We start from the raw sequence: 26,638 nt of genomic DNA on the forward strand, positions 1-26,638 counted from the left end.
AGCCCGAAACCTGGGCATGTTCCCTGACTAGGAATCGAACCGTGACCTCCTGGCCAACCTCTGAGCCATGCTGGCTGGACTATTGTTTATTTTCTCTTTCTCTTTCCAAGAACATCAGCTTCCTGTCTGTCTGTCCTGTTGTGTCCTCACCAACCCAAACAAAACCTAGTACACGGCCGGTGCTCATTAAGTGATTGTTGGATAAAGGAAGGGAGGAAGGAAAAAGGAAAGGAAGGAAGGGAAGAAGGAAGTAGGTAAACTTCTTGGCCCAGAGTGGCAAACTTGCTGTATGACCTTGAGTGATGCCTCAGTTTCCCCAGGTGTAGAAATGGGGCCATGAAGTCCATGACCTCACCAGTCCCGCCCGCTACAAGGCTGTGGGTGTTGTGTTTGTGGCTCCAGCTCCCCCGGGGCCTGCTCTGGCCCCAGCTGCCCAGCTCCACCGTCTCCCAGGGGACCCGCTCTGCTGACACCGGACTCTTTCCTGGACTGTCCAGCCATCTGGCCGACACTCGATCCCAGCCCCACTTCCAGGCCAGCGTCTGCCGACCAGCCTGCTTGGGCCAGGGCCCCAAGACTCCCTGCTGAAGGACAAGAGGCTGTCTGTGCGGGCCCTGGGAGGGTGTGGTGAGGCCAGGGCTCTGCCAACACAGGCAGAAGCCTCGAGGACTGGGGACGGTGCTGGACCCTGCGACCCAGAGCCGCTGCGGTTGAGACAGCATCAAGTCAGTGCTGCCCAGCCCTGGGCCCCCTGCAGCCCACCCCTGCTCACCATGGGGACCCTCAGCTGCGACCCCACTCCGCGGCAGACGCCAGCACCCCCGGGTCGGCGGTGCACAGAGTGCCAGATCCCAGAGACCGGCCTGAGGAAGACCTGCAGGATGGCCACCTTGGAGAACGGTACATGCGGGCCGTGGAGGAGGCGGGCCATGGCGGTGGGACCCCTTCTGGGAGCCTCTGAGGAGTCCCTGCCCTTCCCCAAACCTCAGTTTTCTGCCCAGTAGGATGGGTGTGAACATAGGGCTTCCATGACCCTGCATATGCCTCCATCCACCAAGAACTGAGCATTTTATGGGCCACGTACCCTTCTGGGTGCTGAGGGTACAGCCACGAACCAAACAGCCACGGGCCCTGGGGGGACAGATGCCAGGCAAAGCACTGGGGGGAGTTTGTGGTGTATTAATCAGCGAGCTGAACGCTCCAACTGTGACGTGCACTGTGGGATCTCAGTTTGGGTCCTGGATCGTGCCTCAGTTTCCCTGTCTGTAACAAAACATCTGGAGTCAGGCTCCATGGCTGGGTTTCCTGGCTCTTGCAGCACTGACGTTCTTGCAGAGGCCGTCAAACATTGCAACGGGATATCTCTGTGTCTGGGCCTCCGTTTCCCCACCTGTGACAGCACATTTGTGTGTGCAGGTCTCGGTCATCCCATCGCCTGTGCCCTTGGGTGGGAGGAGGCTGTTGGCTCCACAGCCCCTCCCCCTGTGATTCATGTTTGACTCACAATGCTTATTTGCAGCAGGCAGCCCCTGCTCCCCCCACCCCTGCCATGGAGGGTGGCTGGGAGCCTGGGTGGGGGCACAGGGCTGGGCCCTGAGCTCCCCACCATGTTTCAGGGGACCTAGGCCCAGGCCGTGATCTGGGGGCTTTGGTCACAGGGTCCGGGCCAGGCTTGTACGCCCTGCCATCCACTGTCGGCTACATCAACCACGACTGCACCAGGGTGGCCAGTCCTGCCTACTCCCTCCTCCGGAGGCCCAGCGAGGGTAAGGCCAGCGGTGGGCAGGGAGGTGGGGGTGGGAGAAGGGGTTCTGAGAGGCCTTCTGAACCTCCAACCTCCCCCCAGGGAGCACTGTCTCACTGCATAGATCTAGGCCCTATTGAGGGAGGCAGGGATCCTGTGGGTTGCTATGGGATTCAGGAAGCTGCTGAGCCGCTCTGGTCCTCTGCTTCCTTAGGGAGGAAGGGAGTGCAAGGAATAGTGTGGTGGGTAGGACCCGCATTTGCCTTCCGCACTTAGCACAGTTCTTGCCACCAGACTGCTCTGTGCCTCAGGTTCCTCCTCTGTAAACAAGGACAGAGCGCTTCTTGCACACACAGTTGTCAGGATTAAATAAACATTAGGTGCCTGGAGATGTTTATTAGGTGAGGGTTAAATGCCTTAAAAGTAGCTACAAGGCTGGGTATCTGGTCAGTGCTCAGGAGAGAGGCCCCGGAGAGGGAGCGCCCGCTTCAGTTGCTCCATCAACAAGCCAGGGGCTCTCCAGGCCTTGCTGACTTCACAGCGTGTGGTGAGAGGAGAGTGAAAATTATTCGTCACGCCAGGGGTGGCGAGACCGAAGGAAGTGGGGCTCACCTAGTCAGCGGGTGACCTGACCTCTGTGATGTCCACTTTTCTCCCGGCCAGAATGTGTGAGGGAACACCAAGTGCAGGGATGCGGGTGGCTCCCAGCTGTCCATCCTATCAGTCATCCAGCAAGCCCGTACCTTCATATCAGTGACCACCAACTCCATCAGCCCATTTTCTTTTTAAAAAAAATATATTTTATTGATTTTTTACAGAGAGGAAGGGAGAGGGATAGAGAGTTAGAAACATTGATGAGAGAGAAACATCGATCAGCTGCCTCCTGCACACCCCCTCCTGGGGATGTGCCCACAACCAAGGTACATGCCCTTGACCAGAATCGAACCTGGGACCCTTGAGTCCGCAGGCCGACCGCTCTATCCACTGAGCCAAACCGGTCAGGGCATCAGCCCATTTTCTAGAGCTGCTCTGAGGTACCAAGTAGGCCAGGTTCGGGGCCCAGAGGGTCCCATGTGGGGACTTTGATTCACATGGACAGAGGCTTGGTGGGAGGGAGCAGCTGGCAGACACACTTTCAGAATCAGCAAACGTCCCAAACCAAAAGAGAGAGAGAACTCAAGAAGTGCAAGGGGGCCCAGAAGGCAAGTGAGGGAGTCAGTGTCACATCTGTCACCAGGAAGGTTAAAAACTTAGCCTACGACCCCGAGGAACCTGTGTCCCCGACTCTATTCCTAGGACACACCTGGGAAATCAGGGTGGGGGTGGTTAGTGTAGACGTTGCTGAATGTTCAGGGACTTCTTGGAGGTGGAGGCAGGGGATCTGGGCTTTATAGGATGAGTAGGAGTTCGCTGGAGGCCCCAGGAGGAGAAGGGGACTCCAGGCAGAGTTTGTAGCAGAGGCAAAAGCCTGGAGGTGGGAAATGGGAGGTGTTGGTATGTTCTCATTTATCAAGAACATGCTTCAGTGTGTGCATGGTGCCCTTTGTGTGCACATACACGTGTAAATCAATTAATACTTGTCAAACCTACCATGCACTTACATCTGGTGGTGCTTATAAATGGTAATGACAACCACAGTCATTGGTCCCAATTACTAAGTGCCAGGCTCTGGACCACTCCTCCCATGCATGCTTTCACTTGTCAAGCTTCTCATCCTACTACTGACAGGCCCAGTGACAGCTCAGAGAGGCCTTGCTGGGATTTAAATGTGACCTAGAGCCCTTCCCTTAAGCTTGTCACATGCCAACAAGCCCGGGCATTAAAAGGAACCCCCTCAGAACCTTAGTGAGAGCCTAGTTACTCTCACTTTTTTTTTTAAAAAATATATTTTATTGATTTTTTACAGAGAGGAAGAGAGAGGGATAGAGAATTAGAAACATCGATCAGCTGCCTCCTACACAACCCCCACTGGGGATGTGCCCGCAACCAAGGCACATGCCCTTGACCGGAATCGAACCTGGGACCCTTGAGTCCGAAGGCCGAAGCTCTATCCACTGAGCCAAACCGGTTTCGGCGTACTCTCACTTTATGTACAGTTCTAACCAAGCCACGAGCTGGTTTCTCTAGAACTGCTCCCCTAGCTCACGGCAGAGGAGAGGTGGAGGGGTGGACAGCATTGATCGGGAAGGCACAGGAGTGCTCAAGACAAAGTCAAGCTGAGATCCAGGTCCCCGGTCAGGGCCATCAGACCTCAGGAGGCTGAGGTCTCTGCTCTCCAAGATGGGGTGTGGGTTCCTGGAGGGTAGAAGGGCCTCATGGTAAGGTAACCAGGGGCACTGAATGGGGGGAGTGGGGCCATCAGGGATGTATTCAGGACCCTGAACTCCTCCCTCCAGCATCTCCACAGGACTCCAGCCCTGGGCCAGTGTACTTCCTGGACCCAAAAGTCACCCGGTTTGGCCGAATCTGCGCTCCTGCCTACTCCATGCAGGGGAGGGGCAAATCTCGGGGTGAGTATCTGGCCTGTGCTACCCCAAGAGGACCCTGTCCCTTCAGGGTCTCAGTGACTGTCCTGCCTCTGTCTTCTTCTTCCTCTCCTATCCCCAAGCTCTTAGAACTTCAGTGTCTTTGCAATGATGAAATGGAAGACTTCAGAAGAGGGGCTGGGGGCCCTAAGAGACCTGAATGAGTGAAGTGGGCTAAGGTGATGGTGACCTGGCATCTGGGGCTCACCCTCAGCATCAGGAGACAGCAGGGTGCAGTGGGCACTGTGGCAAATGTGGAAATCCCCTTCACAGGCTGCAAACAGCTTACTGTTACCTAAAGTGTTAATCACCCGACTCCAGTCTCCTATTCACCCACCCTTTCATCTTTGCACCTATCACCCATCTACTCCTTCACTCAGACTCATCCATCCGTCTGCCCAGCTATCTACTCATCAACCTACCCACCCATTCACCTGTTCATATCCAATCCATCTATTGACCCATTTGCCCATCTACTGACCCATCCATCCAGGATCTATCTATCAATCCATCTATCTATATACCCATGGATCCATTCATCTACTCACCCAACCTTTCACCACCCATTCTTTATTCATTCACCCTCCCAAACATATATTAGGCCAACTGCTGGGAGTTGAAGTAGATTTGACAGGTCCTTGCTTTTTTTATGAGATCTCAGAATGGTGGAGTTAGATTTAGGTGGGGACCATCCCTTCAGTGTGGCCATGTCTGGGGAGAGGGGAAGAATCAGGCCATGGGACCCCTAGAAGGGCTGTGGCACAGGCAGCCGGGAGGAGGGACTTTGGGGCTCTGGAAGGATGAGAAGCAGCTCCTGGGAGGTGGGACTGGGAAACAGAAGGCTTGCCTGGCAGAGGGTTGATCTTGGGCAAAGGCCTGGAGGCTTGAAAGAGAACAAGGTAGGGAAGTGTGGCAAGGTAGGGAAGAAGGAGAAGTAACTGGGGGCTTCTTCAGAAGTGCTGTGGGTTCCGGGATGCATGTGGGCAATGGGGAGTCATGCAAGGTCGTTGATCAGGGGAGCACTCTGTCCATTGCCAAACCTCCTGCCCATTCTCACAGGTCTGGAGGTGACACCCGGTCCTGGGGCCTACAGCCCGGAGAAGGTGGCCCCCATGCGCCAGAGGACCCCCCCGGCTTTCACCCTGGGCTCCCGCCTGCGTCCACCGCCCCTGGACACCTCAGCCCCCGCCCCCAACGCCTACACTCTGCCATCTCTCTGGGGCGCCCAGATCTTCATCAAGCCCAGTAGCCCCAGCTACACAGTGGTGGGCCGCACACCCCCTGCCCGCCCCCCACAGGACCCCACTGAGATACCAGGCCCAGGCCAGTATGAGAGCTCAGACCCCAATGCCTACCGCCAGCGCCCGCCTGCCTTCACCATGCTGGGGCGGCCCCGGGCCCCAAGTCCCCTGGATGAGACTCCTGGCCCTGGCACCCACAGCCCTGAGCGGGTCACTGTGACCAAAGCCAGAGCCCCGGCATTCACCATGGGCATCCGGCACTCCAAACGGGCCACCACCATGACCCCGGACACACCAGCACCCTTCCGCCTTTGGGGGACAGAATGCAGGCCAGCACCTGGGCTAAGCCTCAGATTTCCTACACCCTGAAGTGGGGTGTGGGCAGGCCCCGCCTGGGCCTGGCTTTGGCTGGGGTGGGATGGCTCAGAGAAGTGGGGGGAGGGGGAGGAACCTCCTTCCTTCACTTTTCTGAACTGTCTGAGGTCCTTCTAGGCCACCTGCGTCCTCCAGTCCCTGGGGCCTGTGACCCCATGGCCCTGTGCAGGGTGAGCCTCCTTCCAGCGCCCCAGTTTCTTCTCTCCTGGTCATGCCAGGCCAAGCAAGGCCAGGCAGAGAAAGAGACACCCCTGGCTCTCCCCAGTGGCTAGCTGGAGACGGAGCTTCCTGTGTCCTAGAACTTGGTGTCCACACTGCTAGGACCTGGGTCCCCAACACAGCTCAGGTTTCTGCCAAACTTGGGATCTAAACTGTTACTCATGGAAGACAGCTTCCTGCCCTGATCCCAGCCCAAAATCAGGCTGGAAGTAGTCCTGATGCCCTCCCCTCCCCACCCCACCCTCTAGCTGTTTGCCAATAAATCTCTGTGGCATCAAGAGCTGTCAGCAGCGCACACGCACGCACACACATTCATTTAACCCAGGGTCTAGTTACATCACAGAAGATCTGAAACACTGCTCTCAACATCCAGATCCCCAGCTCTGCAACACCTTGGAGTCTGGATGGGACCAGAGGAGGGATCCAGAGCTGGGGGAAGCCCAGAGGTAGAGGCAGAGCTTGGAGTGGGGGGAGCCAGGTAGGCTTTTTGGAAGAGGGGACATTGAAGCTGGGTTTTGAAGGATGCATAGGAGTTTGATATATTCTACAATGTGCCAGATGTTGATAAAGATCATTTAAGCTTCACAGTAACTCAGGAGTTAGGTGATGTTTACCAAAAGGAAATGGTGCTTCAGAGATTGGATACTTGTCTAAGGGCTCAAGATAAGCCTTCGTGTTTGTCTGATGCCAGGATCTGAATTCTGGCCATTGGACTCTGTTCCTGCCATTCTTTCCTAGGGACAGAAAGGAAACACACACATGGATGATGTCATGTGACCAAGCCCTCTGTGTGATGACACCTGAGCCTAGGCCTTAAAAACTCCGACCCAGAAAGACCCTAACTCAGGAACTTGGGAGGAACAAACTGCCATTGCATTTTCCTGAAGGCGATGGTCCCAGCGACAGCACCACAGGGAGACCCCAGAGGGGACGTAGGGTGGGTGTTCGCTCTCTCCTAACTCTGTCCCCTTCCCCAGCCTGGGGGTGCCGAAGTTGGACACACACCAAAACCCCTACATACACATGGACACACACCAGGACCCTGCACACCCACACCGAAATGCACATGACCCCCTAACCATATACCTGGGGGGACCCAGAACCCCTCTGCATGTTCACATCTGCACACAATATACACACAACCTGACCCTCGCACCGTCCACATGCATGTAAACCACCACAGAGAGACACAGCACACCCAAGTCCAGATAGGGGCTCCCAACCCCTACAAGCCTTACCCTCACAGACCCAAAGGCCACGCCCTCCGCACGCATTCACCCCAGACCCCGTGGACGTGGACTCACAATGGCGACTGCAGTGTGACACTCGGGCAGCATCACCGCCTCCCCGCCCCCCACTCCCACCGGTTATGGGCCAATCACCGCCATGCTGGCTCCTCCCCATCCCCCACCGTGGCTGCTGGGCTGTGATCTCATCTCTCTGATTTATCGATCCTGCTCCCAGCGGCCTCGCCCCGCCTTCCTCACCTGCCCGCACTCCCGGCCCCCTCCTTTTGTTTCCCAGCAGTCAGCCCCGCTTGGGTGGGGCCGGAGGGGGAGGAGGATCCGCAGGGACCGTCTGAGAAGCTGGGTTTTGGGGTGACCGTGACAACCCTTGAGGCCTGGGTGGGGTCGAATTGGCTGGGGCCGGAGAGGCCGGCCGCCTGGGAGGCTGAGGCCTAAGGGCTCGGCTGGGTTGTTGCCCGATAGGGCTCCCCACAAGTGCGGGAGCCTGTGACCCTCTAGCGCGTGCTCCTGGCTTCCAGCCTGGGAAACAGGCTCCGGGAGAGGCTGCAGAGTAGACGCTCAGCTTCGCTCGGAGCCTCCCCCTCTCCAGACGCAGCCAAGCCAACCTGGCGTGGCACTCCCCAGTCCGTCCCCGCACGGCCTTCAGGCAGACCCCTTCCCTCCCTGGGTCTCGGTTTCCCTAGGAGAGTACCTTCCGGCCGGAACAGTGAAAATGGAGGGGGCTGACCTTGGGGTTGGGGCTCTCTTCTCTCACCGCGCCTCCGCTCCTCTCCAGGCCCCAGTTTCCCCATCAGTCAAAAAGGGAAGGGATTTCTAAGTCTCTCCCACTTCTGTCCTAGGAACTTGGTCTACGGGTTGGGGGCAAAGTAGGGGATCCATGCCCGGGTCCTGGGTTGGAAACATCTCCCTCCCTGACGGCCAGATCGAAGTTAGCGCCTTGCACCCGGCGGGCCTCAGTTTCCCCACCCAGCCGCCCCGCCAGGCGCCGCGACGCCAAGGGCCGGGGTCCCAGGGGCGCAGCCCCCCGCGGCTGCGCGCTGGGCCGGGCGGATGACATCACCGGGCCGGGGGCGGGGAGGGAGCGGGAGGGAGAGAGAGGGCCTCCTCCGCGTCAGGCTCAGCGCCCGGTCGGGCTCGGTCCGGCGGCCGCGGCCATGACGCAGGGTCCCGGCGGGCGCGCGCCCCCCGCGCCTCCAGCGCCCCCGGAGCCCGAGGCGCCCACCACCTTCTGCGCGCTGCTGCCGCGCATGCCACAGTGGAAGTTCGCCGCTCCGGCCGGTTTCCTGGGCCGCGGCCCAGCAGCGGCGCGGGCGGCGGGGGGCGCAGGAGCTGCCGGGGGCGCCGACCCCCAGGCGGAACCCGCCGGCCCGGCTAGCGTCCCCGCGCTGGCGGCCGCGGTCCTGGGCGCCTGCGAGCCGCGCTGCGCCGCGCCCTGCCCCCTGCCGACTCTCAGCCGCTGCCGGACTGCGGGGACGCGGGGGTCGCGGGGCGCGCGGGGGACGGCTGGGGCCCCAGACGCGGCCGCCGACGAGTGGATCCGCAAAGGAAGCTTCATCCACAAGCCAGCGCACGGCTGGCTACACCCAGACGCCAGGGTCCTGGGGCCCGGGGTCTCCTACATCGTTCGGGTGAGTGCGCCGGCCGGGTCTGCTGGGATGCCATCCTCGGACACTTCAACCTGGGGGCTGGGGCTCCCCTCCCCCACTTCTTTCTCTCGGACACCCTGGACCTGAGGGCCAGGTATCTCCTCTCCATCCTTCCTTCTCTCCCCACCACTCCAGGCCCCCATCTCCAGCCCGATCTCCGCTGGGCGCCCCCAGCCGGGAGGCGTTGGGGTCGGGGTTCCCACGGCATCACGTGTGGAGAGGCGGGCAGAGGACCGCAGGTGGGTGGGGGACACGCATGCGCAGATCAAGCATTTCCCCCCACCTCCGCCCCATTCGGGTCGGGCGGGAGAGTCTGGACCGAGGGGACTAGGTGGGGGCATTCTGCTACCCAGACCCCCATTAAAAGCTCCTTCGTAGACAACAGAATCGGAACCCGCTGCGACCTTGGCCTGAGGTAGGGGGCGCAGGGAAGGGGTATCTACAAAGGAGCGGCGCCCAGCCAGACCTCAGGATTCGACCTGTGAGACTGGGGACCTAGAATGTGGTGTGGTAGAGGAATGGGTCTTTATCCCAGTTTTTTTTTTTTTTTTTTAAATTAAGAACCTTTCAAACATACGGGAACGTTGGACGAATCGCCTGTGCGCCTGCACCCATGACTGTTAAAAAGTTACGTTCTGTAGGCGCAGTTTATCTATCCCGGTGAGCCACTAGGAAGTGAGCTGCCAGTGCATGACACTCGCTGTTCAATGCTTCCACCTGGCCTCCTGCACACGCACAGTTCATCTTCACGCGTACGAAAGTTATCAGGTATCCCAGAGGGTCAGTGACCATTGGGCAGAATTCACATCTCTGCTGGCTTTTTGGTACCAGCACCCTGAAAAGTGATGTTTGCATTTAGTTGTACCTTTGTACCAAAGTCCCCCTCCTCCGGAACAGGTTGAATAGTGTCCTTCCCAAATTCATGTCCATTGAACCTGCGGACATGGCCTTATTTAGAAATAGGGTCTTGGTAGATGTAACCAAGTTAAAATGAGGTCATCCCTGGAGGAGGGTGGCTCTAATGCAATGACAGGTGTCTTTATAAGAAGAGGAAAATTTGGACAACAACACAAAAAGAATATGGCTGGACGTCAATGCGAGAAACGCCAGGGGTGACCCAGCTTTTGACGAGTGCACACCATTTGGCTACAGACTGGTATTTGCTCAGGCTGTGCATCTGGGGGCAGGAAGCACAGGGGCATGCTGTATCTCCTCGGTGTTTCGAATCGGGAAGCTGGGGTGCCATTGTGGCCCAACACTCATACTGGAAACTGTGATCACTTAGTGTACTGGGGAGAATGGTGTCCCCCAAAATTCATGTCTACTAGAACCTCAGAATGTGAATTTATTTGGAAACAGATTCTTTGCATATGATACCAGGTTGAGATGGGGTCATACTATATTAGGGACCCTAAATCTCATATGACTGGTGTCCTTATAAAAAGAGGGAAACTTGGACGTAGATATGCAGGGAGAAGTCCATGTGAAGATGGAGGCAATCACTGGACTGATGTATCTGCAAACCAAGGATTGCTGGCCACCACCATGGGAAGCTGGAGTAGACAAGGAATGGCCCTCCCTGGATTCTTCAACTGGAGCTCAGCCTGCTCAACACCTCGACTTTGGACGCCTGGCTTCCAGAATGAGAGAGAATACATCCCTGTTGTTTTAAGCTGTCCAGTTTGTGGTGCTTTGTTATGCGGTCCCAGGAAACTAACACATTGGTTAAGGTGGCCTTTCTCCCGGGTAAAGTTACCATTTGTTTCCTTTAACTATCTGTGTATATAAAAGGCTAAGTGACCTACCGTCTGTCCGTCAGACTGACTGGTATATAGGACCCGCACTGGAAATTTAAAAATAAATGTTGACGTGGCATGCGCGATACATATAAAGCTCTCACTGGCGCCAATTGCAGGCGACGCCAGAATGTATCTGAAGACCCATATTGGCACAACATACCTCTGAAGCTGAAAAAAAAAGCATCGTCATTGTCGACAGAATATTGTTTATTTATTAATCAATTTATATATTATTTTCATATACATTTTACTAATTTTCTTTCATGTCAGACACTTCTGTATGTGCAGGAGGCAGCTGATCAATGGGTGAATAGTGATATTAAAATAGTTTGTATTTTAATTTTTAAAAAAATATGTTTTATTGATTTTTTACAGAGAGGAAGGGAGAGGGATAGAGAGTTAGAAACATCGATGAGAGAGAAACATGGATCAGCTGCCTTCTGCGCACCCCCTACTGGGGATGTGCCTGCAACCAAGGTACATTCCCTTGACCGGAATCGAACCTGGGACCTCTCAGTCCACAGGCTGACGCTCTATCCACTGAGCCAAACTGGTTTCGGCTGTATTTTAATTTTATAATACTATATTATATATACTATTTTGACATGTAATTTTTTTATAAACCAATTCATTTTTTTAAATAGATTTTATTGATTTTTTACAGAGAGGAAGGAAGAGGGATAGAGAGTTAGAAACATCGATGAGAGAGAAACATTGATCAGCTGCCTCCTGCAAACCCCCCACTGGGGATGTGCCCGCAACCAAGGTACATGCCCCTGACCGGAATCGAACCTGGGACCCTTGAGTCCGCAGACTGACGCTCTATCCACTAAGCCAAACTGGTTAGGGTGAATCTTTCTTTTAATTAATTTCCTTTTAATGTGCAGGAATCCATGCACCAAGCCACTAGTAATTAATAAGTATCTGTGGGGATGTACTTTTTTCCTTGGTAGACTTTATTTTTATTTTTTTTTTTTTAGAAACTGTTTATTTTCCATCAACCTTATCTCCGTTCTGTTAAGAATTTGTGGGAGAACAGCTTAGGACCACTCAGTGGTTGTTGCTACCCATTCAGTAGCCTGAGCAGTGGGGGCTGCAGACCAGTCTTCAGTGGCAGGCTGAGCACTCCAGTCTTCAGTAGGAAACTGCTGAATGGGCACAGAGGGCACCTGCACGCCTTCAGACCAGTCTGCGACCTCAGGCTGAGCAGCAGTGAACTCAGGAGCAGGAGCAGTCCATTCACCCTGAAATTCCTCCTTGGTCACAGCCTTTTCAGCGGCGGCCTGCTCTTCCTTTTCAATCTCCTCAGGATCTCTGTAGAAGTATAGATCAGGCATGACTTCCCACGGGTGTTCACGGGAGATGGTGCCACGCATGCGTAGTACTTCCCGGGCCAGCATCCACCACATCAGACCCACTGAGTGAGCCCCCTTGTTGTTGCAAGGGATGGCGATGTCCACATAGCGCAGAGGAGAGTCTGTGTTACACAGAGTGATGGTGGGCAGGTTAACAGAAGACGCCTCTGTGAGAGGCCGGTGCTCAGCCCTGGGGTCAGTAACCACCAGAAGTCTTGGCTCCCGGAAGGCTGCCTGGATCTGGCTGGTGAAGGTTCCAGGAGTGAAGCGGCCGGCAATAGGAGTGGCTCCAGTGGCAGCAGCAAACTTCAGCACGGCTCGCGGGCCAGTGTTCCTGGACGATATGACACGGACGTCAGCTGGGTTTTCGATGGCAACAATGGCCCGAGCTGCCAGCAGAAGCTTCTCCCAGGTTCTCTTCAGATTGATGATGTAGATGCCATCGCTTTTCCTTTTGTAGATGTACTGCTCCATTTGGAAGTCAAGGTTGGTGCCACCTAAGTGGGTTCCTGCTGCAAGGAATTTGAGGACATCCTCCTCCTTCATTTGCAGGACATCACGGGCGCCGGACATGGTGAAAAGTTCCCCTTTAAGTTACGTGGGAACCGAGATCAACGCCCTATGGAGCGCTCCCTGGGTAGCGCGGAAAGCTCCTCGGTAGACTTTAAAACTGAGGGACAGCATACATTTAGCACAGCGTGTAGGCAAGTCTCAGGTGCATGGGGCCCACACTGAGCTGGGCAGCTGCCTGGTGCCCTCCTCGCTGGCACCACTCACAGCACTCCCATTATCCCAGCTTCTATCACCATAGTTTACCTTAAAAAATGAGGTAAAATTCACGTAACAAATTTAATCATTAATCATCCTAACGTGTACAATTCTGTGGCATTTGGTATATTCACAGGGTTATGCAACCATCACCACTATCTAGTTCCAGAGCATTCCATCACCCCGATAGGAAGCCCTGTCTCCAGGAACAGTCACCCCCATCATTCACCCCTTCTAGCTCCTGGCAACCACAGACCCACTCTCCGTCTCTGTGGATTTGCCTTTTCTGGACATTTCATGCCAATGGGATCTTGTGATGCTGCCACTTGTACGCTCTCCAATTGTACCAGTTACCCTCCAGCAGCCTAGAATGGGAGGGATGGTTATGGCCATCTTCTGTTGCTCATGCCCCCACCCTTGGCAGCAGTAGAAGCTGCCTGGGAACCCTGCTGGTCATTTCCACCTCCTCTGTCCCTCAGCATTTTCTCTTGGAGATCCTGAGTTACCTTTCCATGGAAATGGTGACCTAGGCAGGATCACGCTCTTCTGTAATGGATCACAGATGGTCAGTGCTTTGGGCTTCATAGGCCCGACGGTCTCCATCCTGTCTGCTCGCAGGCCCTGTGCTGGGCTCTGGGATGACCCCACTATCCTGGTCCTCCTGGGCTTGCGTTCTAGTGGAACAGAGAAAGAGATTGAACAGATAGTTTATTTATTTTAAATACTAGAGGCCCCATACACGAAATTCATGCAAGAGTAGGCCTTCCTTCCCCCGCTGCTGGCACCAGCTTCCAACTGGCACCCAGGAGGGCTTCCCTCCGGCTGCCAGCAGGCACCTGGGACCCAGGCTTCTCTCCAGTCCTGGCTTCCTCTGGATGGATGTCTGGAATGACATCCAGTCTAATTAGCATATTGCCCTTTTATTATTATAGATATTTTTATTGATTTCAGAGAGGAAAGGAGAGGGAGAAAGAGATAGAAACATCCATGAGAGAATCACTGATTGGCTGCCTCTTGTACACCCCCTACTGGGGATTGAGCCCACAACCTAAGCATGCGCCCTTGATTGGAATCGAGCCTGGGACCTTTCAGTCCGCAGGCCGACGCTCTATCCACTGAGCCAAACCAGCTAGGGTTGAACAGATAGTTTAATGAGCTTGGAGGAATCAACCAGATCCTGTGGAACAAATTATGCAGAGCCAGGGAGGCCGGCTCTGAGGAGGTGACGCTGAGTCTGGAGATTGGGAGGAATCCGTATGAAAATAGATGGGAGGGAACGGCAGGTGCAAAGACCCTGAGGCTGGACATTGTCAAGGACAGAAGGAAGGACTAGAATCCAGCAGGTGCAGGGGAGGAGGTGGAGAGCTCATCTATCAGCCCCAGCTGGGCTCCTCTGCTGGTTCTATGGGCTCCACCAGTTCACCCCGTTCTTTCTTCCCGTAGTACATGGGCTGCATCGAGGTGCTACGCTCCATGCGATCCCTGGACTTCAACACTCGCACCCAGGTCACCAGGTGAGCCTTCCAGACAGCTGTGGAAGCGAGAATGGAGTTAGGGATCCAGGAAGCTGATTTCATTGGCTCTGCCCTTCACAGAGGTCATTCTGTGGCCACACAGAAGTTGGGGTCTAAGTTCAGGGGTTGTGTTGAATCTGATACCCGCAGAGAGAAGCAGCTGAGGGGGGTATCTGCCAGATGCCCGGGAACCCACCCCATGCCTCTGGCCCTTCCTCTTCTCCCCAGGTACCCTAGCACCCCTGCCTCTCTCATCCCCTCCCTCCTCTGAGCCCCTCCTCATCTCAGGGTCCACTGCACCCCTTTTTTTTCAGCCCATGCCCTCTGACCCCCACCCTTCTCTGAGCTCCTGCCCCTCCCCAGATCCCTCTCCCCAAAGATCTCTAAGCTCCTTTCTCATCCCCCCATAGGGAGGCCATCAACCGACTCCACGAGGCTGTGCCTGGAGTCCGGGGCTCCTGGAAGAAGAAGGTTGGTGAGGGGCTGTGGTCTCCGAGTGGGGCTGGAGGGGACATCAAGGCCACGCTCAGACCCTGCCCAGCTAGAGCCCCTCTGCAGCCCCCACCGAGAGCCTGGGCCCCTCACCCTGCAGCCCTGTCCTGCCCGCTGCTCCCGGCCAGGCCTCCCCACTCTGTGACCCTGTGTTGCTCCTCCAAGCCCCCCACCCTATGGCCCTCTACTCCCTCAGGCCCCCCACCCTGAGGCCCTTTGCCCCCTCAGGCCCCCAACAAGGCGCTGGCCTCCATCCTGGGCAAGAGCAACCTGCGCTTCGCTGGCATGAGCATTGCCATCAGCATCTCTACTGATGGCCTCAACCTCTCCGTGCCTGCCACACGCCAGGTGAGGGCCACACGCCGGGTGAGGGCCACACGCCGGGTGAGGGCCATGTGGCCTGTCCTCAACCCCAGAAGGGCAGGCTCTGGGGACTCACAGGAGGTGAAGCCCTGAGGGGTGGTTGGTGCAGGGCTTCATGTGACATGTTCACCTGGAGGTGAGCTGAGGCCCCACCCTGGAGCCCAGGAGGGATGCAGCTGCTGCCCTCACAGGCCCCACAGTTGTCACCACTGGGGGTGCTCCTGGCATCGAGTGTGTGCCTGTGTGTGTCTGTGTGTCTGTATGTGCCTGTGTATCCCTGCCCTCCCAGTCCCCTCCCTGTGGCCCTGGTCTAGTGCCCGCCAGAGCCTCAGGTCCCTGACCTCAGGACAGCCTGTGACCACGTGTGTCTCTCTGGCAGATCATCGCCAACCACCACATGCAGTCCATTTCCTTCGCGTCGGGTGGCGACACGGTAAGGGGACGGGTGGGTGGACTTGGCCTCCTCTGTCCCCTGCATTGCTAGAGGTGGGCAGCCAGGAATCCTGGTCAGTGGGCCCAGGCAGGTCCAGCTGGCCCCTCTCACCCTCCCCCTCTCTCCCCAGGACATGACAGATTATGTGGCCTATGTCGCCAAGGACCCCATCAACCAGAGAGGTGAGGGCCAGTGGGTGTGGTGGTGGTGGGGGGCCCGGTGTAGACCGAGTCAGTTGCCAGGCCACACTGATGCTGTCACAAACGACCCCCCCAGCCTGCCACATCCTGGAGTGCTGCGAGGGCCTCGCCCAGAGCGTCATCAGCACTGTGGGCCAAGCCTTCGAGCTGCGCTTCAAACAGTACCTGCACAGCCCCCCCAAGGTGGTCGTCCCCCCTGAAAGGTACCAGCCCCCACCTGCTCCTCCTGGGCTTGGGTCTCCTCTGTCCCACCACCATCCCCCTGTGCTCCCTGCAAGCTCACCACAGGATCCCCATTCCCTTGGCTGTAAAACCCAGATAAAGGCAGCCCCCGCTCCCTGGGCTGAGGTGAGGGTTCAGGAGCCAGTCAGCGCTGCCGTCATTATTGCCATTAGTGCAGATGGGGGCAGTCAACGCTTCTGCAAAGGCCCAGACAGTCAATATTGTCAGCGTCTTGGCTGTTGTCTGAGAAAGCAGCTGTGGAGGGTAATAAAGCAATGGATGGGCGGCATGCCAGCAAAACTGGATTTATAAACACCAAAATCTGAATTTCATGAACTTTCACCATGCCGCCAAATATTGTTCTTTGGATGTTTTCTTTTCTTTTCTTTTCTTTTTAAAAAATATATTTTATTTATTTCTTACAGAGAGGAAGGGAGAGGGATAGAGAGTTAGAAACATCGATGAGAGAGAAACATCAATCAGCTGCCTCCTGCACACCTCCTGCTGGGGATGTGCCCACAACCAAGGTACATGCCCTTGACCGGAATCGAACCTGGGACCTTCCAGTCTGCAGGCTGACACTCTATCCACTGAGCCAAACCGGTTAGGGCTGGATGTTTTCTTAACCATTTAAATGTTTTATGGCTCCTGGGCTGACCCTGCTCTCAGCTACTTAAATACCTATTAATTGTTGGAAATTCAAATAAGCATACACGAAGGAAGAGGAATTCACAGTGCAGCGCAAGGCCTTCCTGATGTGATGGCCTCTTTGCCTTTCTCATGGGTTTGCACATCTGTCACGCGTGCCTGGCGGGTTTCACCTGCTATTGCTGGGCACCTGGAGCTGCTTCTGCCTCCACGGGCGGCACAGTCCTGCTCTGCTGCCCGAACTGGAACCTGTCGTTTGTGCCTGATCGAGGGGCAGGCAGTGGTCGTTCCCATTTTGCTCTTAGGAACGATGCTTACTTGAACGAGCACTGGTGGGATAAATTTCTACAGGTGCCACCACAGGGCCAGACGGTGAGGGCGTTTTAAATGCCGAGGGTGTCTTACCATAACGCACAGCAGGCATCCCGGTCCTGGGTGCAAGTCTGATGTGTCCTGGCTGCCTGGCCAGGCCAGAAGCCGACAGGAAGACGGGGAGACCACCTTTTCTGAGGACCTGCGGTAGCTGAGCCATGTCCCATTGTATGAAAGAGGGAAGAGATAGACAGCACCCAGCAAGCGTTTCCTGGGTGAAAGCTCGGCGGATGGGAGGTGTGATCAGAGTCCCCTTGGGCCTGGCTTTTTCCACTCACCCTTCAGAGCTCAAGGCCTTGGCGTCCCTGTTCCTTGTGCCCTGTGTCCCGGGGCCCCTGCCTATGTGCCTGCTTGCTGTCTGTCTTCAGGCTGACCGGGCTGGAGGAGTCGGCCTGGGGGGACGAGGAGGACATGGAACACAATTACTACAACAGCATCCCGGGGAAGGAGCCGCCCCTGGGTGGACTGGTGGACTCCAGGCTCACCTTGACACAGCCCTGTGCCCTCGGGACCCTAGGAGCTGTCAGCCAGGTCAGCGCCTGTGGGCTCATGGGGGAGGGATGGTGGCAGCTGTCCCCACGTGCTGACTCCTTGGGCCTTGTCCCTAGCTTCCCCTTCTGTTCCTGTTCTCGATCCTAGAGGAGGGTCTCTCAGGCCCCCTACCCTTCCCTCCTTACCCAAACTGCACACATCTGCTCCGCCCTGTTCTAGACCCTTCAGATGTATACACTCAGACATTGAGCAAATCATGATATCAGTGATTCAATCAGGGCTGTGCAAAGGGCTTACCAGGAAGGTAACAAGAATGTACAAAAGGGGGACTGACTTGTCTGTGGTCAGGTACACTTTCCTGAGGCAGCAGTGTTTGGGCTGGGCTCTGACTGGTGAATAGGAGTTGCCCAGGAGAGCAGTGCAGGGAAGGAGAGAATAGTATGTGCTGGGTGGCAGGAGGGTGCATGCAGACCACCTTCCGGAGTGGAGATGGCCTTATGAAGCTGTAGCAGAGGTAGGCAGTGGATGCAAAGCTGGGCCTGGTGGACACCCGGCAGTTGGAGAGCCAGGGCTTGGGGGAAGGTTAGAGAGTGTGAGCTGAGCTTCCCATCTGACTTTTGTCCCCAGTGATTTAGGCAGATTAGGTGGGAATACTGGAAGAGGGGCTTGCATATTGCAGGAGGAACCCTCACTTTCTTTTTCAGGGAGCATCTCCTCCTCGAAGAGATACCCACGGCCTGCATTGGGAGCTGGGCCCCTCAGGTAGGGTAGGATGCCCTTGGGCCATAGGAGTGGCCCAGCCCCTCCCCCACTGGGTGCCTGGGTCCCCTTCACAGATTCTCCTCTCTGCATCATTTCGCTTTCACTTGCGAGACTGTATTCACTCCACAAGCTCTTGTGAGATTTGACAGCATCAGTTTCTTTTTCTTTTTTCACCGAGATTTCTGGCTTCTTTTGAAACTGGAAAGCTCTGGCCCCCTGGGCCACTTTCCTGCCTGGCAGATGGGGGCAGGCTGGGTGGGTGGCTGTTCCCTCTGGCTGTTCCACCAGAGTATGGACCTCTGGTGCCCCTCACCCCTGATTTGGTATCTTTGGGGTTTTTTGCTCTTGATGGTGCTGCTCAAATGGGCATGAGGCTTCCTTCTTGGAGTGAGATGGGTGTGGGTGGGGCTCCCAGGTTGGGTCCCGCCCTGCCCCCCTCTGTACCCTAGGGCCTCAGTGTTCCCCTGGCTCCACAAGCTGACCTCACCACCCCTTCTTCCTTCCCCAGCCCCGCCAGGGGATGGCTACGTGCAGGCAGATGCCCAGGGGCCACGAGACTACGAGGACCACCTGTACGTCAACACGCAGGGTCTGGACGCCTCAGAGCCTCTGCAGCCTGAGGACAGCCCTAAGAAGGACCTGTTTGACATGCGTATGTGGGGACAAGCCATTCTGAGGGGGAAGGTCTTAGGGGACAGGCACAGCCTCCTCCCCTGGGGACTTCTCCCCCTGGGACTTTCCAAGTTGATGTTGGTGGGGTGGGAAGTCTGAGTGCACGGCACACAGACCAGCACACGCTTGGCCCGCACATAGTGCCTAGCCAATGACCCACTGTGGTGGGCTTAGTGCAGGTCTGATGCACAGTAGGTGCTCCATCAATGTTACCCAGGACCCGAGGGTGGGTCCTTCCTATGGGACTCCCTAGTCTGATAGGGAGTCTGAGCCTCCCGCTCTGTGAGGCCCAGTCTCTTGGGGGTAACACAGCTTCCTCTTTATGGGGGTCTGCAGTGTGATGGGAGAGGCCTAGTTCATATACCTAGAAAGAGTGACTAGTATGATGGGGGAGACTCAGGCCCCTTTTTTGGGGGTAGGACTCTTCAGTCTGTTGGGGGAGGCCTAGCTCCCTACCATTGGGTCTGAGGAGGGATTTGAGCTCCATCCTCATGTGACTCTATGGTCTGAGGGAGGGAGGAGGCCCAAAACCATTCTGATGGGAATCCCAGCCTGATGGGGGAGGCACTGTCTGCTCTCTGGGGGACCCCAAGTCCAATGAGGGAGTTCTAATCCAGGTCCTGATAGTTGATGGTAGAGCTTGTTCGTTCCTTCCTTCTGCCTGGGCCTGAGGGAGGGCTCAGTCTGATGGAGGAGGCTTGTGATCAAAATGCCCTTCTTATCTCCCACACAATTCCATCCTCTTCCACAGCACTGTGGGAGGTGTGGCCCCATGTTGGCCAGGCAGAGTGGTCCCCTCCTTCAGGATACCCCCTAGTTGGCGTTCCTTGAGCACCTCCCAAGCCAGCTGGAAATTTCTTTCTTCACAATGTTTGCAAAGCCCGTTCCCTGCCACCTGACAGCTGGCTATCTTATTGCACTAATGACGTGCGGTGGATCTCCTGAGCACTACCGTGTGCCAGGCACCGGACTCAGAGCGTGGCCCCACCGGCTCCTCACGATTCTCCGATGGGGAAGGAGGAGCTGGATGTGAGCTCTTTGTGAGGCAGGCTGTCCCCTCTGGACACCTCAGAGCCCAGCAGCCCCTGTGGAGAAAGAGATGCTTCTTGCCAGGCTGCCATTAGCACACACAGTGCACACAGCACACAGCATACAGCACACACAGCATCCAGCATACAGCACATACTAAGCACACACAGCATACAGCATCCAGTATCCAGCATACAGCACACACTAAGCACACACAGCATACAGCACACCCTCAGCACAGCACACACTCAGCACACACACTGCACACACACATAGAGCACACAACACACACAGCGCACACTGAGTGCACAGCACACAGACCAGCACACGCTCGGCGGGCACACAGTGCATACATACATAGCCAGTGACTCACTGTGGGGGGCTTAGTGCAGGTCTGATGCACACAGTAGGTGCTCCATCCATGTTACCCAGGTCCCCAGGGTGGATCCTTCCTCCTGTCCAGCCCCCTTCCTTCCCAGCAGAAGGCAGCTGCCCAACCCTGCCTCCCGCACCCCATCCTTGCCACAGGACCCTTCGAGGATGCGCTGAAGCTGCACGAGTGCTCCGTGGCCGCGGGCGCGGCAGCCTCCCTTCCCTTGGAGGACCAGTGGCCCAGCCCCCCGACCCGCAGGGCCCCCATCGCCCCCACAGAGGAGCAGCTGCGGCAGGAGCCTTGGTACCACGGCCAGATGAGCCGTCGGGCGGCGGAGAAACTGCTGCGAGCCGACGGGGACTTCCTCGTGCGCGACAGCGTCACCAACCCCGGGCAGTACGTCCTCACAGGCATGCACGCGGGGCAGCCCAAGCACCTGCTTCTTGTGGACCCCGAGGGTGTGGTAAGGGGGACTCGGGGCGGGAACGGGCTGGGTGTGGGACGAGGGGTGGTCGAGGCCAGGGCTGGCGGCTGAGCCGGGTTTGGGACGCTCCGGGGCGGGTGGGGCGTGGCCGGGCGGCGTCTGGGAGCCGGGCCAGGCTTCTGGCTGGCATGCAGGGCCAGCCGAGGCGCCCATCTTCTTAGCACCCTTTAGGTTTAATCAAGTATTTTTTTGGATCGCAAAGCCCTGTATGTTTACAGATTCTGTTCTATTTACCAGGTACTTTAGAATTACAAACTATTTTCCAGTTTAAGAATTTTTGGATTTTCAGAGTATTTCTTGGTCTATAAGGCATTATGGGGTTACAAAATCTTTTCCAATTTCAAGGCCTTTCAGGGTTTACAAAATATCATCTTTCAACAATTGTAAGATGCACTTTTTTTCATATTCTACTATCACTAATGCATCTTACAAATAGTGATGTCTTTGATAAATATGACATATTCAGTTTCTAGTGTATTTTAGGGTTCCAAAGCAGGTTTCAGTTTACAAGGGTCTTAAGGTCTGAAGTTACTGAATGCTTCAACCCTCTGATGCACACTTTTCTTTCCTCTCATTTTGATGTCTCTGAGGTCTGAATTATTTTTTTTTTAAGGTCTGAATTATTTTTAAAAATGTCTCCTTTTTTGATAATAAATTTGTGTTTTTAAAAATATTTTTATTGATTTTTTTAAGAGAGAGAAAGGGAGAGAGAGAGAGAGAGAAACATTAATCGGCTGCTTCCGCATGCACCTCTGACTGGGATGGAGCCCCCAACCTGGGCGTGTGCCCTGAGTGGGAATTGAACCTGGGACCTTTCAGTCAACTGAGCCACACTGGCCAGGGCCTGAATTACTTTTTTTACCCATCAGTTGCATCTTTGAACAGCATTATTTTTAAAAATATATATTTTATTGATTTTTTACAGAAAGGAAGGGAGAGGGATAGAGAGAAACATTGATGAGAGAGAAACATCGATCAGCTGCCTCCTGCACACTCCCCACTGGGAATGTGCCCGCAACCAAGGTACATGCCCTTGACCGGAACTGAACCCGGAACCCTTCAGTCTGCAGGCCAACGCTCTATCTACTGAGCCAAACCAGCTAGGGCTGAGCAGCATTATTATTTGATTATTCATGTTCCCTTCCCCCACCATGGCTCATGAAATGGTGATGCAGCTAACAGCTGCTTTGAGTCAATGAGATTTGGTCTTTTACAGTTCCTAATGCATTTTAGTTGTTACAAAACATGTTCCAGCCTGGCCAGCGTGGCTCAGTTGGTTTGAGCATCATCCCTTGCACCAAAGGGTCTCTGGTTCGATTCCTGGTCAGGGCAACCTGGGTTTCAGGTGCAATCCCAGGTTGGGGTGTGTGCAGGAGGCAATGGATTGATGTTTCTCTCTCTCCCTCTCCCTTTCTCTCTCTCTAAAATCAATAAAAACATATTAAAGAAAAACGCAACCGTGCTCCAATTTACAAGCAGTTCTAGGGTTTGTGAAATATTTTCCAGCATCCAAGGGCCTTGGGCTTTACAGGTTATTTCTCAGGTTGGAAGGTGCTTGGAGGTGTCAAAAGCCTTAGAGTTTACCAACTGCTCTTACCCGTCCAGAAGAATCCTCAGGATTGCCCTCGGTCTGCATACACTCCTTGTCCATTTGTAAAGGGCATACTCAGGTGGAAGGCGGTTGTGTGGCCGGAAATGTGCATTCAAGCCTGCTGTCCAGGTCAGCGGTCGCAAACCTTTCGGACCTCACGGACCACCAGCGGTCCGCGGACCACCGGTTGGCGACCACTGGTCCAGGTGACAGGTGCTCAATGAGCCCAGCATTACCCATGCCAGGTCTGGCAGGCAGGGTCTCTGTGCTGTATCCAGGTCTAGCATGCAGCGATGTTAAGATTTTAAAAAATATATATATTTTATTGATTTTTTACAGAGAGGAAGGGAGAGGGATAGAAAGCTAGAAACATCGATGAGAGAGAAACATCGATCAGCTGCCTCCTGCACACCCCGTACTGGGGATGTGCCCGCAACCAAGGTACATGCCCTTGACCGGAATCGAACCTGGGACCTTTCAGTCCGCAGGCCGACGCTCTATCCACTGAGCCAAACCGGTTTTGGCTTAAGATTTTCTCATTCTAAGACTCAGATGGTTTTTGGATTTGGTGATGCTGATTTTCAGATCTGTGTCTCTGAGATTCCAGGGATGTCTTCATTTCTGAGGGCTGCCTTACAAATGACTACAAACTGGGTGTTTTGAAACGACAGGGATTTATTCTCTCTCGGCTCTGGAGACCAGAAGTCTGAAGTCAGGGTGTTGGCAGGGCTGGTTCCTTTGGAGGCTCTGAGGGAGGGTCTGTTCCAGGCCCCTCTCCCAGCTTCTCCTGGTCGCCAGCAGTCCTTGCTAGTTCCTGGCCGGTTGACACATCACTGCGATGGCTGCCCCCATCTTCTCACACGTTTTTCTTATGTTTCTGTGTCCAAGTTGTTCTCTTCTTCTTCTTCTTCTTTTTTTTTTTTTTGTTAATCCTCACCCGAGGATACTTTTCCCACTGATTTTTAGAGAGAGAGAGGGAGGGAAGAGAGAGAGTGAGAGAAACACTGTTGTGAGAGAGACAGACACATTAATTAGTTGCCACCCGCACGCACCCCAACAGGGGCTGGGGGTTGAACCTGCAACCCAGGTATGTGCCCTTGACTGGGAATCGAACCTGAGACCCTTCAGTGCACAGGCCGATGCTCTAACCACTAAGCATGTCAACCAGGCTAAGATCTTCTTTTAAGGACACAAGTCACTGGGATGTGGGCACTCCTAGGTAACCCAAGATGAGCTCATCTCAAGACCCTTCCCGTAATCACATCTGCAAAGTTGCCTTTTCCAAATACATTCTCCTTCATAGGTTCCAGGGGTTAGGGCATGGACCTATCATTCTGGGGCCACTATGCAACCCGCTAGGAAGTGTGGCTCCAGAACCATACCTAGTTCTGGAATTCCGAGGCCAACTCCGTAAGCCTTGGATCTAGTGACTCTCACACTTGAGTGTGCACCAGAGCCACGGGGACGCTTGGAAAATGCAGGTTCCAGTTCAGCAGGTCGGGCTTGCCCCAGCTTGCTCTCTGGTGGTGCTGATGCTGAGACCTCCGTCCCCACAGGTTCGGACGAAGGATGTGCTGTTTGAGAGCATCAGCCACCTGATCGACTATCACCTGCAGAATGGGCAGCCCATTGTGGCGGCTGAGAGCGAGCTGCACCTGCGAGGTGTGGTCAAGCGGGAGCCCTGAGCCAGGTGTGTATTTGGCCCTGCTGGCTTCTGGCCATCGCCCATTCATCCCACTTCTCTTCATTTTAAAAACTGAGAAAGAATTCACATGCCACACAGTTTAGCCATTACAGTGGACACCTCAGTAGTTTTTAGTATCTTCACAGAGTTGTGCAACATCCCCCTGTCTAATTCCAGAACATTCCATCACCCCCAAAAGAAGCCCTGTCCCCCTTAGTAGTCACTCCCCACCGCCTCCCCTACCCCCTGACAAACACTAACCCACTTCCTGTCTCTGTGGATGTGCCTGCTCTGGACACCTCACATAAATGGACTCACACTGTGTGGCTTTGTGTGTCTGGCTTCTCTCACTGAGCGTCATGTCTTCAAGGTTCATCCACGTTGCAGGGAGTGTCAGAACTTACCTCCTGTCCATGATTAATATTTCAGTGTGTGGATGGGCCACGTTGTATGTGTCCATTCGTCATCGGCCCCGGTGAACATGTGTGTACAGGTTTTTGTGCGGCTGTGTCTTCATTGCCCTTGGTTGGGTCTGTACCTAAGAGTGGGAGGGCTGAGTTGTTATGGTGACTGTTTAACTGGTGATAAAAATCTCCAGGAGGAGGCAGCATTTAGCTACCCTGGAAGAGGGAACTGGTGCGGCCTGGGTCCTGCGGGCTGGAGTGTCAGGGGGTGGTGAGATTGAGATGAGAAGGTGCATCCTTGGCCGTTCGATTTCAGTGCCAGGGAGCCACACCGTCAAAACCGAAGGTTTTGAGCGGGGGAGGGCCAGGCAGATATAGGACCTCTCTGGTGAGAGAGGAGGGCTCTGGGGTGAACTCAGGGGTGGGCCAGGCAGGAGAGGACATGGCGGAGCTGGGGTGTGAGGGGTAGAGTGACCTGAGCTGCCTTTGTGGAGGAGGGAGAGACAGGGCCTGGGGATTCCAGGGTCTGGGAGCTGGAGCTGGGCTCAGGGAGGGAGGGAGGGACCGAAGGGAAGGCAGCTGCTGAATTACCCCAAGGGCTGAGCAAGAGGAGCTTCTGGGCCAGGTTGGGCTGCTCTCCTATCCCCATGACAAAGGTCTCCTTCCTGCCTCCATCCCACTCATTGCCGGTCTCCTCCCTGCCCCCAGACAGGCCTGGCTGCTGGCAGAGATGGGGTTCCCAGTCTGGGGAAGAGCTTCAGGAGTTGGGGGTGGGCCTGTGGAACACCTCAAGTGATCTGCAGTGCTCTGGGGCATGTGCCAGGGTACGACCTGATTGCCTTCTGTCCCCGAAGTTGTTTGTGGCCTGAGAAATTACGCCAATGGCAATTACAATAGTTGCTAATGCAGCCATTGCTGTGTCTGAGGACTGTGCTCACGTCCCCACATCTCCCACGAGGTTCAGAGACAGGCACTGTTATCAGCGTTCTCATTTTGCAGAAGAAACGGCATCGAGATTAAGACACTCCCCTCGGGCACACACTGCAAGAAAATGGAGGAGCTGGGACTTGAACCCGGGCCCCTGGGCCTGAGACTCCTTGCTGGGTTACTTTACTGCAGTGTAACCAAGGTTTGGAGCACCTGACACGTGAATCTGGCCAGGTCTCTGGTTGCTGTCTCCGCTGACCCTTGACTTCTCCGCTTTCTCCTCCAGGTGATGGTTCCCACCCCGGGCTCCTGTCCCTGCTCCCCAGATGCCCCTGTTGTGGCCTTACAGCCTTTCTTTGGACCCTGGTCAGGCTGAACCGCTGCAGTCTCTCCTTCCTCCACGTGGGCCTTGAATCTCTCTTCTCCAGCCCACGCTTCGCTGGGCCAGGTCAACCATGCCAAGAGATGGGGGCCCAAGACCCCCCTCTCTCTCACCGAGCCCCCTGCCTCTTCTCTTCTGCCTGGAGTGAGGGTGTACATACCAAAGACAGAACCATTTCTCGCCTTTAACGAAAATATATTAAAAAAAACCCTCGGTGTCCTGGTGAGGTCCTGGTGGGGTAGGGAGACACAGTCTCTTTTCCTGGCTGGACTTCAGCTCATCTCCCTGGGAGGGGAAGGTTCCCAGGTCCCTGGCATGGAGCTGGAGCCCTGTTCTGGCCCAACTCCGTGTTTTCACCTGAAAAATTGGTGCGCAGTTTTTGAGGGAGAATTGAGGTGCTTTGGGTCCTCAGGCCAGGACACACGCTGATGTTGAAGTGGGGGGCAGTCTTGGGGGTATTGACCTGCACTGGACATTTCGAATCTGTTTGTAATTAAACTTGGGAATGACCATGAGGAGCGTGAGCCCACTGCACATTAAGGGGCCCTCTTGGTTGGGGGCTGCAGTCAGTCTCCCCAGTGGAAAGCCAGGTGGCACCAGATTTGGCCTCCTGGGGGCTAGAGGAGTTGGGGGGCTGAGGGCCTATTAGGGGGAGTAAGAGGGTAGTCTGCTCTC

The 26,638-nt window shown here is 55.3% G+C and overlaps 3 protein-coding genes across 5 annotated transcripts; 2 read left to right on the forward strand and 1 right to left on the reverse strand.

Annotated features, from left to right (window-relative positions):
• The first annotated feature begins 773 nt into the window (after positions 1 to 773).
• Positions 774 to 6,656, forward strand: ODF3L2 (outer dense fiber of sperm tails 3 like 2). The gene is made up of 4 exons (XM_054718371.1): positions 774 to 900; positions 1,599 to 1,766; positions 4,141 to 4,254; positions 5,329 to 6,656. The coding sequence occupies exons 1-4, from the start codon at positions 774 to 776 to the stop codon at positions 5,877 to 5,879; spliced, it is 960 nt and encodes a 319-aa protein (XP_054574346.1). The 3' UTR covers positions 5,880 to 6,656.
• SHC2 (SHC adaptor protein 2) lies at positions 4,199 to 26,173 on the forward strand. 3 transcript variants are annotated; one of them, XM_054717591.1, is made up of 13 exons: positions 4,199 to 4,254; positions 14,363 to 14,433; positions 14,844 to 14,904; positions 15,154 to 15,273; positions 15,668 to 15,721; positions 15,852 to 15,903; positions 15,998 to 16,124; positions 17,532 to 17,694; positions 18,360 to 18,417; positions 18,926 to 19,069; positions 20,647 to 20,954; positions 24,123 to 24,256; positions 25,868 to 26,173. In XM_054717591.1, the coding sequence occupies exons 2-12, from the start codon at positions 14,366 to 14,368 to the stop codon at positions 24,249 to 24,251; spliced, it is 1,284 nt and encodes a 427-aa protein (XP_054573566.1). In that variant the 5' UTR covers positions 4,199 to 4,254; positions 14,363 to 14,365; the 3' UTR covers positions 24,252 to 24,256; positions 25,868 to 26,173. The 3 variants fall into 3 exon arrangements, with proteins under 3 accessions (XP_054573566.1, XP_054573567.1, XP_054573565.1); XM_054717592.1 differs by lacking the exon at positions 4,199 to 4,254 and adding an exon at positions 7,032 to 7,041; XM_054717590.1 differs by lacking the exon at positions 4,199 to 4,254 and adding an exon at positions 8,506 to 8,979 and having other exon boundaries at positions 17,532 to 17,685; positions 18,360 to 18,420; positions 18,923 to 19,069.
• Positions 11,806 to 12,726, reverse strand: LOC114234829 (40S ribosomal protein SA-like). The gene has a single exon (XM_054717593.1). It carries the CDS (start codon positions 12,722 to 12,724, stop codon positions 11,837 to 11,839), a length of 888 nt encoding a protein of 295 aa, XP_054573568.1. The 5' UTR covers positions 12,725 to 12,726; the 3' UTR covers positions 11,806 to 11,836.
• Positions 26,174 to 26,638: the final 465 nt, after the last annotated feature.

This window comes from Eptesicus fuscus, chromosome 6 (assembly GCF_027574615.1).
Source record: "Eptesicus fuscus isolate TK198812 chromosome 6, DD_ASM_mEF_20220401, whole genome shotgun sequence".
NCBI classification, from domain to species: Eukaryota; Metazoa; Chordata; class Mammalia; order Chiroptera; family Vespertilionidae; genus Eptesicus; species Eptesicus fuscus.

Excerpts from the sequence above, each read along its gene's own strand:
- ODF3L2 (XM_054718371.1), top strand. The coding sequence starts at position 774 with ATGGGGACCCTCAGCTGCGACCCCACTCCGCGGCAGACGCCAGCACCC. Across the intron at positions 901-1,598 it reads GATGGCCACCTTGGAGAACG|CTCCCCACCATGTTTCAGGG; the intron begins GTACATGCGGGC and ends CTGGGCCCTGAG. Across the intron at positions 4,255-5,328 it reads GGGGAGGGGCAAATCTCGGG|GTCTGGAGGTGACACCCGGT; the intron begins GTGAGTATCTGG and ends CCATTCTCACAG.
- SHC2 (XM_054717590.1), top strand. The coding sequence starts at position 8,506 with ATGACGCAGGGTCCCGGCGGGCGCGCGCCCCCCGCGCCTCCAGCGCCC. Across the intron at positions 15,722-15,851 it reads TCGCGTCGGGTGGCGACACG|GACATGACAGATTATGTGGC; the intron begins GTAAGGGGACGG and ends CTCTCTCCCCAG. Across the intron at positions 20,955-24,122 it reads TTGTGGACCCCGAGGGTGTG|GTTCGGACGAAGGATGTGCT; the intron begins GTAAGGGGGACT and ends CCGTCCCCACAG.
- LOC114234829 (XM_054717593.1), bottom strand. The coding sequence starts at position 12,724 with ATGTCCGGCGCCCGTGATGTCCTGCAAATGAAGGAGGAGGATGTCCTC.